The 12,639-nt window shown below is 44.9% G+C and overlaps 1 protein-coding gene across 2 annotated transcripts in view; it reads right to left on the reverse strand.

Moving 5' to 3' along the window:
* Positions 1–12,639, reverse strand: part of PSMD14 (proteasome 26S subunit, non-ATPase 14) — a 140,246-nt gene that overhangs the window by 14,432 nt on the left and 113,175 nt on the right. For both annotated transcript variants that reach the window (XM_073634053.1, XM_073634051.1), the window contains one exon: positions 3,040–3,147. In XM_073634053.1, coding sequence (XP_073490154.1) covers positions 3,040–3,147 — 108 coding nt within the window. The remainder of the gene's footprint in view (positions 1–3,039; positions 3,148–12,639) is intronic.

The following is a 12,639-nucleotide window of genomic DNA, read 5'->3' on the forward strand; positions in this document are numbered from 1 at the left end:
ACATAGGAAAGAAATGAGAGGAGATTGTTGTCATATAAGTTATACTAATTTTGTGCTAACGGCATCATGTATTAGTAGAAGAACTGTCATTAAAACTACAGCCTGAGCAGCAAGATTCACACAGTGAGCGTGATCTGTGCCAATAAATGGGTAGCTCGCGTTGCTGTTAGGCAGACACAGGAGAGGATTTATCCAAGTAATTAGATGGGGAAGAAGGGGAAATTTATTTTTTCTGTGAAAACCTAGCCAGGCAAGTCTTCTAGTTTCCATTTGAGGAACTGGCCCATTTTGTTTTTTTTCTGCTTTTTCAAACCCCAGCTTTCCAGACCCATGATGGAACTATAGTAGAGCTGCATGATTCTGGCTAAAATGAAAATCACAATTTTTTTGCTTAGAAGATAGATCACGATTCTCAAGCCTAACATCTTCTTTCACATTAAAACAAAAAAAAAAATTGGGCTAACTTTACTGTTTCGTTTTTTTTTTTTTTTTTATTCATTGAAGTGTACTTTTTCCCCAAAAATTGCATTTGAAAGACCGCTGGGCAAATACAGTGTGGCATAAAATATTGCAGCAATTGCCATTTTATTCCCTAGGGTCTCTGCTAAAATATATACAATGTTTGGGGGTTCCAAGTAATTTTCTAGCAAAAAATATTGATTTTAACTTAAGAAAGAAGTATCAGAAAAAGATTTAGACTTTAAGTGGTTAAACTTCCTGCATTTACACATTGTTGAAAACTTGGCAGACTGCTGGATTATTTATTTACACAGTTCTATCCCTTTGATCTAAGAAGGAAGCTTAGTTACAATGTTTCAAGTTAAAAGACTTGGCATGCCCGGATGCTTTCTTTTGACAGCTGAGTGAGCAGATAAATCTCTCCACTTGTTTATATGAAAGAATTGGCAACCTCTGCAGGAGAGATGTCAGGGGAGGTGAATCGAGATCACGATTTTTTAATGATTAATTATGCAGCTCTATTCTATAGGAGTCCGGATGAAAACAGACTACCTCCAAACCCTCAAGTTTAGATCCGGAGAAAACAGAGGTGGTCGCAGATCTTTTCCATTATTTTTTCCCAAACCTGGACAAATTTGGAGGTAATCGGATGTAAACAGATGCATGCATGTTTACATCTGGCTGCCCATAGGCTAACATGGAGCTTCCACCTGAAAAACCGACAGGCAGACCTGATCATACCACTCATGTAAAAGGGGCCCTAATCCCGTTTTAAACTAGCTACATTAAAGCGGAGTTCCACCCATATAAAAGTCAGCAGCTACAAAAGGTGTTGCTGCAGCCTTTTAATAAATCGGACACTCACCTGTCCAACGGTCCAGCGATGCGGGGGCGAACGAAGCCCTGCTCCTCTGCGTCGCCATTCTTACTGTGGGCGCCCGGCTGTGGCTTCACAGCTGGTCACGCACTGCGCGGGTCCTGCTGTGATTGGCCGGGCAATCTTCTGGGACCTGTGGTGTGTCCCAGAAGATTGCACGGAGGGGGGAGAGGTGAACTTTCTTCCGGCTCCGCTGAGCCCCGGGAGGAAGAGGGAGCTGGATGCCCCTAAAAAGAGGGTATCCCCCCCCCCCATAAAAATGACATGCCAAATGTGGCATGTCAGGGGGGTTACCTAAACTTAAAGCGGAAGCTCCATTTTTGGGTGGAACTCTGCTTTAAGATCTAAAAACATTGTATACTTGTAGCTGGGATCTTTCTATTGTTAGATTCCTGTTGCCAAGTCTAGTGATATAAAGCTTAAAAAGAAGCCCTTGGTGCAGCCTACTATTTGTGCATGTTATATACAAGTGTACATACACCGATCAGACTTAACTTTATGACCACTGACAGGTTAAGTGAATAACACTGAACATCTTGTTGCACTGCCACCTGAAAGTGAGTGGGACATATTAAACACCAAGTAAATATTTTATCCCTGAAGATGATGTGTTGAAAGCAGAAAAAAAAAATGGGCATTACAATCAGTTGTGTATGGGGCTGCGTAGCCATAGACTGGTCAGGACACCCATGCTGACCCATGTCCACAGCCAAAAGTGCCTACAATGGGCATGTGTGAATCAGAACAGGACCGTGAAGCAATGAAAGGTGGCCTGGTCTGAAGAATCACATTTTCTTTTACATCATTGTGGATTGCTGGGTGTGTGTGCATCACTTACTTGGGGAAGAGATGGCACCAGGATGCAGTATGGGAAGAAGACAAGCCAGCGGAGGCAGTGTGATGCTTTGGGCAAAGTTCTGCTGGGAAACCTTGGGTCCTGCCATTCATGTGGATGTTAACTTGACACATACCACCTACCTAAACATAGTTGCTGACCAAGTACACCCCTTCATGAAAATGGTATTTCCTGATGGCAGTGGCAACTTTCAGCAGTATTCTGCGCCCTGTCACACTGAAAAAATAGTTCAAGAATGGTTTGAGGAACTCAACGAGTTTAGAAAGGTATCGACATGGCCTCCAAAATTTCCAGATTTAAATTCAATCGAGCATCTGTAGGACATGCCAGAAAAAAACATATCCATTCCATGGAGGTCCCCCCTTGCAACTTACAGGATCTGCGACAGCTTGGTGTCAGATACCAAAGCATACCTTGAGAGATCTAGCAGCATCCATGCATTGACAGCTCAGGGTTGTTTTGGCACCAAAAGGGGGACCTACTCAACATTAGATGGATGGTCATAAAGTTATGGCTGATCGGTGAATATCAAAACAAAAGAGCAGACAGCAGCAAAGTCACAGTCCGAAGGATGCAGGAGAGACATATTTTAATGTAACTGCAGAAATGCCTTGCACACAAGATGATGATCAAGGACTGACTACTATATATAGGTAAGTTACTACTTACTGTGGCTTTTTTTTATTGATCATAACTTTTTATTATTCTTTTTTTTTTTTTTTACAAGACTGATTCACCTAAAGTTGTATGAATGAGGAAAAATTGGTTTCTTGTAAAATAAAAGTGAAAGCGATATGGCAGAAATAGCTATAAACTTTACTTCACAGAGTGAAAATTAAACTCTTACCTGTATAGATGGTTTGTTTAAGTGGCCAAGATTTGAAGTGGTTTGCCTTGGTTCATGTCCCAGAACCATCATGTTGGCATTGATTAATCGGAAGGCATCTATAACAACCTTAAAAAAACAAAAAACAAATGTCAATTCCTTATTGGACATAGGAGCTGAACCACAGTGGACATGCAATATTTGCTCACATCTATGTTGGCATCATGCCCAACACTCATTTAATTATAATATTAATAAATAAGGCCTCCTACCGATAGAGCCATCAGGACATTTATGTCTCTCTGGAAGCAAAAGTAACACCAATTATTGTTTTTTTTTTCTGTTCTTAAAGAGAAAAATATTTCTGGACAGATATTTATAAACCAATTTATGTATTAACATTAATGTTTTCCATAGAACTGACACCTACGTATTCAGCTTATCTTCTTCAATTTCATAAAGAGGCTAAACATGAAAGTGAGCACAAGCTAAGGGACCACATTTAAGGCCCAGACCTGTCACTTCAATTACTCTAGAAAGATAAGCAGAATGACAAGGAAATTATAGCCTGCTAGGAACAAATCAGATGGCTTTTATATGTTACGGCCAGCAATATCTACCTGCTGACAATCTGTTTTTCATAAACTCTCCCTCAATGATGCAAAGAAACCTACAAGTATATATTCTGTACAAAAAACCTCAGTTTAAAAACGAAACAAGTCAAAACATATATGCTGGTCCTGGATAGATACAAAGGGAAATAACACAACCTTTGCATTTGTATCCCTCTGCAGATATTTCTCATGTTCCCAACTCCACCCAGTCAATCCCGATTTACCAACGGTGATGCATGCATGATTGCACATCAATGCCACGACAACAAGCAAATCATATGCTCACAAAATGTATTATTTATTCCTGATATACATGGAATTTATTGTTAAGGATGCTTTGCTATAAAATGTACATTTCAGTGTCTAAACACATCCTAGCTAAGCAGTGGTGTATAAAAAAAAAAAAAAAAGTATTTTCTCTATGGCTTTTGAATTTATCAGCAGTTTGCAGTATATAGGAATAAACCTACACCATGTGTGGGCTATCACTGTGCATGTACAAACTTTAGGATTATGGTTAAAAGTTCAAGAACTAGCCAGGATCCAAGCTTCCACTACACTAAAAGGACAGAGTCCCATGATAAATACTCAGATATGCTGACTTCTTTCATATAAAAGCATATAACATGTCTTATGCCGCGTACACACGGTCGGACTTTCCGGCATACTTGGTCCGGCGGACCAGAGTGTGCCGGACAATCCGCCCGTGTGTGGGCGGCGGCGGACTTTTCCGGCGGACTTCTTCCCAAAAGCCCGCCGGACCTAGATTTTAAACATGTTTTAAATCTTTCCGTCGGACTCAGTTTCGGGCGGAAAGTCCGCTCGTGTGTGTGCTGGTCCGACGGAAAGCCCGCTCGTGTGTAGGCTGGTCCGACAGACCAAATACGACACGAGGGGATGGTATTGCATCTCGCGCTCGCTGCAATAGGAAAAACAAATCTTCCTATTGCGGCGAGCGCGGGGCATACCAGGCCCTTAGGTCTGGTATGGATTATAAAGGGGAACCCCGCTACGCCGAAAAAACGGCGTGGGGTCCCCCTAAAATCCATACCAGACCCCGATCCGAGCACGCAGCCTGGCCGGTCAGGAAAGGGGGTGGGGACGAGCGAGCGCCCCCCCCCCTCCTGAACCGTACCAGGCCGCATGCCCTCAACATGGGGGGTGGGTGCTTTGGGGGAGGGGGGCGCCCTGCGCCCCCCCCCAAAGCACCTTGTCCCCATGTTGATGAGGACAAGGGCCTCTTCCCGACAACCCTGGCCGTTGGTTGTCGGGGTCTGCGGGCGGGGGCTTATCGGAATCTGGGAGCCCCCTTTAATAAGGGGGCCCCCAGATCCCGGCCCCCCACCCTATGTAAATGAGTATGGGGTACATGGTACCCCTACCCATTTACCTAGGAAAAAAGTGTAAGTAATAAAACACACTACACAGGTTTTTAAAATATTTTATTAAACAGCTCCGGGGGGGGGATCTTCCTCCGGCTTCGGGGGTCTTCTTCCGGCTTCGGGGGTCCCTCCGCTTCATCTTCTCCCGGCGTCCGGTTGGTTCTTCTCCGCTCTCCGGCCTCTTCTCCCGGTGTCGCAGGTCTTCGGCCGGCCCCTCCGCTCTCTTCATGTAGCTCTATTGCGAGCGGAGGTCCGGACTTCTGGGCTTCTTGGCTTCTTGGCTTCTCTTCTCTTCTCTTCCCCCAGATGTTGACACGACGCTCTCTCCGGCTGGACTGGTCTCTGAGGGCTGCGTTGTGACTTATATAGGCGGAGACCCCGCCCCCATATGATGTCACAGTCCCTGGGCATGCTGGGACTGTGACGTTTTAGGGGGCGTGGTCGACCACGCCCCCTAAAACGTCACAGTCCCAGCATGCCCAAGGACTGTGACATCATATGGGGGCGGGGTCTCCGCCTATATAAGTCACAACGCAGCCCTCAGAGACCAGTCCAGCCGGAGAGAGCGTCGTGTCAACATCTGGGGGAAGAGAAGAGAAGAGAAGCCAAGAAGCCAAGAAGCCCAGAAGTCCGGACCTCCGCTCGCAATAGAGCTACATGAAGAGAGCGGAGGGGCCGGCCGAAGACCTGCGACACCGGGAGAAGAGGCCGGAGAGCGGAGAAGAACCAACCGGACGCCGGGAGAAGATGAAGCGGAGGGACCCCCGAAGCCGGAAGAAGACCCCCGAAGCCGGAGGAAGATCCCCCCCCCGGAGCTGTTTAATAAAATATTTTAAAAACCTGTGTAGTGTGTTTTATTACTTACACTTTTTTCCTAGGTAAATGGGTAGGGGTACCATGTACCCCATACTCATTTACATAGGGTGGGGGGCCGGGATCTGGGGGCCCCCTTATTAAAGGGGGCTCCCAGATTCCGATAAGCCCCCGCCCGCAGACCCCGACAACCAACGGCCAGGGTTGTCGGGAAGAGGCCCTTGTCCTCATCAACATGGGGACAAGGTGCTTTGGGGGGGGGGCGCAGGGGGGCGCAGGGCGCCCCCCTCCCCCAAAGCACCCACCCCCCATGTTGAGGGCATGCGGCCTGGTACGGTTCAGGAGGGGGGGGGGGCGCTCGCTCGTCCCCACCCCCTTTCCTGACCGGCCAGGCTGCGTGCTCGGATCGGGGTCTGGTATGGATTTTAGGGGGACCCCACGCCGTTTTTTCGGCGTAGCGGGGTTCCCCTTTATAATCCATACCAGACCTAAGGGCCTGGTATGCCCCGCGACGGGGCTAGCAAGGTGTCAATCTCGCCGATAAAAGCGGCAAGATTGACATCCTTTTCTAGTCCCGTCGCACCTGAGTCACGTTCAAAATGAACGGACTTGTCCGTGTGTGGGCAAGTCCGTTCATTCTGAAAGTCCGCCGGAACTCCGGCGAAAGTCCGTCGGAAAGACGGGCGGACTTAGCCCGCCGGAAAGTCCCGGCGTGTGTGGGCAAGTCCGTCCGTTTTAAAGTCCGGCGCACCTGGCGGACAAAGTCCGTCGGAAAGTGTGCCGGACCAAGTAGGATAGAAAGTCCGCTCGTGTGTACGCGGCATTATATGCCTTTACGCAAGGCACAAGCACATTTCAATGCTTAGCAAGCTGGTTGCATTTTCTTTCTGTATTATTAGATTTGGCATGCACATTCTGTGGGGCACCCTATAGAAATGAGGGCATAAAGGCAACATTATTTTAGTTAAGCAACACGCATTGCAAAATAGGACTGCACCATACACAATGAAAATAAGTGTACGTTTCCCAAGTTGCATATTTGAGCAAACGTTCATGCACACATAACAGGCCCACTATCCAATCGTACCCCACTATAGGTACCCCCGCTAATGTAATTTGTAAACTTTTGGCAGACAAAGCAGTTCACATATACTGTACTGAGGCTGCAGAGTTCAGCAGACAAGTGGCTAGCTGAAGCAGAGTTCTTGGTGGAAGTACAGCTGTCAGGCTTCAGGCTGGAACAAATTCAGCAGTGGCTTCCGGGTGTAGCAAGATGGCTGTGGCTCCAAATCAGCACCTCTCTCAGCTGGGTGATGGTGACAGGTAGAGGAGGGGGTGTTGCTACATGTTTCACGGCAAAGGGACTGCCCCTTTATCAAACAATAAGAACTATGCTACACCAGGAAGCTGTTGCTGCCTATGTTTCAGCCTGCAAATGTACTTCCACCAAGAACTCTGCTTCAGCTAGCCGCTTGCCCGGCAAGCTCTACAGCCTCACAGTGCTCCTATGGAGGTCTATATGGGTTTAGGGAAAGCTTCGGTCCACTTTTAACTAGTGAGTGCATTTTTATTTACATTTATTCTTTTTAATCAATTGCTACACCTAGATGGATGTGCCCTCTTATGTTTGTTTTATATACAGTATCTCACAAAAGTGAGTACACCCCTCACATTTTTGTAAATATTTTATTATAGCTTTTCACGTGACAACACTGAAGAAATTACACTTTGCTACAATTAAAAGTAGTGAGTGTACAGCTTGTATAACAGTGTAAAATTGCTGTAACTCAACACATAGCCATTAATGTCTAACCCGCTGGCAACAAAACTGAGTACAACCCTAAGTGAAAATTGGGCCCAATTAGACATTTTTCCTTCCCAGTGTCATGTGACTCGTTAGTGTTACAAGGACTCAGGTGTGAATGGGGAGCAGGTGTGTTAAATTTGGTGTTATCGCTCTCACTCTCTCATACTGGTCACTGGAAGTTTAACGTGGCACCTCATGGCAAAGAACTCTTTGAGGATCTTAAAAAAAAAAAAAAAAGAATTGTTGCTCTACAGAAAGATGGCCTAGGCTATAAGAAGATTGCCAAGACCCTGAAACTGAGCTGCAGCACGGTGGCCAAGACCATACAGTGGTTTAACGGGACAGGTTCCACTCAGAACAGGCCTCGCCAAATAAGTTGAGTGCACGTGCTCAGTGTCATATCCAGAGGTTGTCTTTGGGAAATAGACATATGAGTGCTGCCAGCATTGCTGCAGAGGTTGAAGGGGTGGGGGGTCAGCCTGTCAGTGCTTAGACCATACGCCGCATAATGCATGAAATTGGTCTGCATGGCTGTCATCCCAGAAGGAAGCCTCTTCTAAAGATGATGCACAAGAAAGCCCACAAACAGTTTTCTGAAAACAAGCAGACTAAGGACATGGATTACTGGAACCATGCCCTGTGGTCTGATGAGACCAAGATAAACTTATTTGGTTCAGATGGTCTCAAGCGTTTGTGGCGGCAACCAGGTGAGGATTACAAAGACAAGTGTGTCTTGCCTAATCAAGCATGGTGGTGGGAGTGTCATGGTCTGGGGCTGCATGAGTGCTGCCGGAACTGGGAAGCTATGTTCATTGAGGGAACCATCAATGCCAACATGTACTGTGACATGCTGAAGCAGAGCATGATCCCCTCCCTTCGGAGACTGTGCCGCAGGGCAGTATTCCAACATGATAACGACCCAACGATCCCAAACACACCTCCAAGACAACCACTGCCTTGCTAAAGAAGCTGAGGGTAAATGTGATGCACTGGCCAAGCATGTCTCCAGATCTAAACCCTACTGAGTATCTGTGGGGCATCCTCAAACGAAAGGTGGAGGAGCGCAAGGTCTCTAACATCCACCAGCTCCATGATGTCGTCATGGAGTGGAGGAGGACTCCAAAGACAACCTGTGAAGCTCTGGTGAACTCCATGCCCAAGGGGGTTAAGGCAGTTCTGGAAAATAATGGTGGCCACACAAAATATTGACACTTTGGGCCCAATTTGGAAATCTTCACTTCATGGTGTCCTCACTTTTGTGCGGTTTAGATATTAATGGCTGTGTGTTGAGTTATTTTGAGGGGACAGCACACTGACACTGTTATACAAGCTGTACACTCACTGCTTTACATTGTAGCGATGTGTAATTTTTTCAGTGTTATCACATGAAAAAAGATATAATAAAATATTTACAAACATGTGAGAGGTGTACTCACTTTTGTGAGATACTGTATGTGCATTAGGATCTCAAGACCTAATTTGAGAAATTCACTTCCACTCCCCTGTTCTTCTTATGTGCTCCTCTTAAATGCTGGTTGGAGTCTAGTCAGCACAAGTAGCTTATTCATTTTCTTTGGTTCACATATACTGTATGCATTGAACATCATTAAGAGGCTTTCTGGGAGTTCAGCTTGAAAAAGAAGGGGAAAATGGCCTTATTTAGCTGCATAGAATGGTGGCACGTATCTAAAGATTATCACTCTGAAATCGTGAATAAAGACAGAGAATCAGGCTGGCTCTTGCCAAGGCATTCTGTGCTTTTTCGGCTTTTGGATTCCAATATCTTGTCATCTTTGTATGCTTGATTGGTCTCCCACAGATTTGAAAACCTTATGTACAACTTTTGGATTAGTTCCTGTTTTTATTTGCTTGGAAGAACACCACTACAGCAGGGTAACAGTTCATGTTAAATTAATGACTCTGAAGTAAATATCAGATATGGAATGCAACATGGATAATGAACGCATTAAAGCTTTCTGAAAATAACATAGAAGAAAACAACCGTATTGCATGCAATATATAAAGACAGGATTAGAATAAACACATTATAAAATCACAAATGACTAATACGGGACTCTGAAAATGTGTGGAGTGATACATGAACCCTGATCTGAAGGTTTGGATATTTGTTTGCTACATCCTTTGGAAAATATTGAGGTGGGGGAAGCCTGTACAAAAAAGTTCAGGCAGAATCCCCCATTATAAATTGTAGAGAAAAAAATAAAATAATTATCTGAGCCATCTCAAAGTTGCAGTAATAAAAGATAAGAAAAAATTATCTCCATGCAGAGGTTACCTCTGATTGTGATGCCCGCCAACTCTTCTGTCCTCAATAATACATTTTTCAGATAGGAATAATATGTGCTTCTAAACATCAAGTGGAGTGGCCTGACAGTATGACCTGCACAGCACTACTGTAGCTTGCCCTTTGTTAGAGCTACAATTGGATTCAGAGGCCAGGTGCACATTTAGGATGGTGAATATCTTCGTGTCACCAAGTGTAACAGTAAGTTCTGTCCACATTTCAGTGCATGCTCCAAACTGCCAATGCCTTAAAATGCACCCCATTGCTCATGCAACACTACACAATAACCGGTAAGATGGCGAGTTCAACGTGGCACAGACTTCTTACTTACAGTATCTCACAAAAGTGAGTACACACCTCAAATTTTGTAAATATTTTATTATATCATTTTATGTGACAACACTGAAGAAATGACACTTTGCTACAATGTAAAGTAGTGAGTGTACAGCTTGTATAACAGTGTAAATTTGCTGTCCCCTCAAAATAACTCAACACAGCCATTAATGTCCAAACCACTGGCAACAAAAGTGAGTAAACCCCTAAGTGAAAATGTCCAAATTGGGCCCAAAGCGTCAAGATTTTGGCCAGCATTAATTTTCCAGCACTGCCTTAACCCTATTGGGCATGGAGTTCACCAAAGCTTCACAGGTTGCCACTGGAGTCCTCTTCCACTCCTCTATGACATCACGGAGCTGGATGTTAGAGACCTTGTGCTCCTCTACCTTCCGTTTCAGGATGCCCCACAGGTGCTCAATAGGGTTTAGGTCTGGAGACATGCTTGGCCAGTCCATCACCTTTACTCTCAGCTTCTTTAGCTAGGCAGTGATTGTCTTGGAGGTGTTTGGGGTTATATTGGAATACTGCCCTGCTGCCCCAGTCTCCGAAAGGAGGGGATTATGCTCTGCTTGTACATGTTGGCATTCATTGTTCCCTCAATGAACTGTAGCTCCCCAGTCCTGGCAGCACTCATACAGCCCCAGACCATGATACTCCCACCACCATGCTTGACTGTAGGCAAGACACACTTGTCTTTGTACTCATCACCTGATTGCAGCCACACACACACACACACACACTTGACACCATCTGAACCAAATAAGTTTATCTTGGTCTCATCAGACCAGAGGACATGGTTCCAGTAATCCATGTCCTTAGTCTGCTTGTCTTCAGCAAACTGTTTGTGGGCTTTCTTGTACATCATCTTTGGAAGAGGATTCCTTCTGGGACGACAGCCATGCAGACCAATTTGATGCAGTGTGCGGCGTGTGGTCTGAGCACTGACAGGCTGACCCCCCCCCCCCCCCACCCCCACCCCTTCAACCTTTGCAGCAATGCTGGCAGCACTGATACATCCATTTCCTAAAGACAACCTCTGGATAGGACGATGCGCACGTGCACTCAACTTCTTTGGTCAACCATGGCGAGGCCTGTTCTGAGTGGAACCTGTCCTGTTAAACCGCTGTATGGTCTGGATCACTGTGCTGCAGCTCAGTTTTAGGGTCTTGGCAATCTTATAGCCTAGGCCATCTTTATGTAGAGCAAGAATTCTTTTGTTAGGATCCTCAGAGAGTTCTTTGCCATGAGGTGCCATGTTGAACTTCCAGTTACCAGTATGAGAGAGTGAGAGCTATAACACCAAATTTAACACACCTGCTCCCCATTCACACGTGAGTCCTTGTAACAGTAACGAGTCACATGACACTGGGGAGGGAAAATGCCTAATTGGGCCCAATTTGGACATTTTCACTTAGGGGTGTACTCACTTTTGTTGCCAGCGGTTTAGACATTAATGGCTGTGTGTTGAGTTATTTTGAGGGTACAGCAAATTTACACTGTTATACAAGCTGTACATTCACTACTTTACATTGTAGCAAAGTGTCATGTCTTCAGTGTTGTCACATGAAGAGATAATAAAATATTTACAAAAATGTGAGGGGTGTACTCACTTTTGTGAGATACTGTATGTTGCCATCCCGCCCACCTCCCTCCCTATTGTGGCGTTTTATGTTCTACAGAATTTTATACAGCATAAAATAGAAGAGGCCATTGTAATAGCAACAGTGAGCAGGCCAACCGGGTTACCTAAGTGCAGAGACCTCACTCCATGATCTCACCCAGATACAAAGAACTCGCACAATTGCAGAATATGGCAGTTCTAAATGGACAGACCCTCCCGTACCTGACAACTAACAATTTCTAAATGGCTGATATTAATAAAATGTTTACATGTTAATAGGTGTGCTCCATAATTGGGAAAGCAATATGTAATAATCCCAATCAATGGTCCAGTTTAATTAAAGGAAAAAAAAAGTATAAATATGTGTATGTCCACCTTTGCTGGAGAATACATGCAACAGAATGCCCCTATCCCCTAAAAATATAACATTTTGCCAATAAAAATATTGCTTTTATTTAGTCTTTTCACGGGTTATCAGGTCATCCCCTTTAACGATCACAGTCTTAAACTTTTTCCATAATTTAACATTAAAATGTATACTTTTTTACTTAAATAATATGTACTTTTTTTAACTTTTTTTTTTTCTACAGTGCGTGGTACTGCGTTCACTAAGCTTTAAGATCAAACTACAAAAACATGGAGAAACTTAACAGACTGCACAACATCAGTGCTCGGGTGCACAATTTAAATTTAGACAGTGCTCATGATATTAGTCCCATATGTCACAATCTCTGACACAGTGC

This window comes from Aquarana catesbeiana, linkage group LG06, assembly GCF_042186555.1.
Source record: "Aquarana catesbeiana isolate 2022-GZ linkage group LG06, ASM4218655v1, whole genome shotgun sequence".
In the NCBI taxonomy this organism is placed as follows: domain Eukaryota; kingdom Metazoa; phylum Chordata; class Amphibia; order Anura; family Ranidae; genus Aquarana; species Aquarana catesbeiana.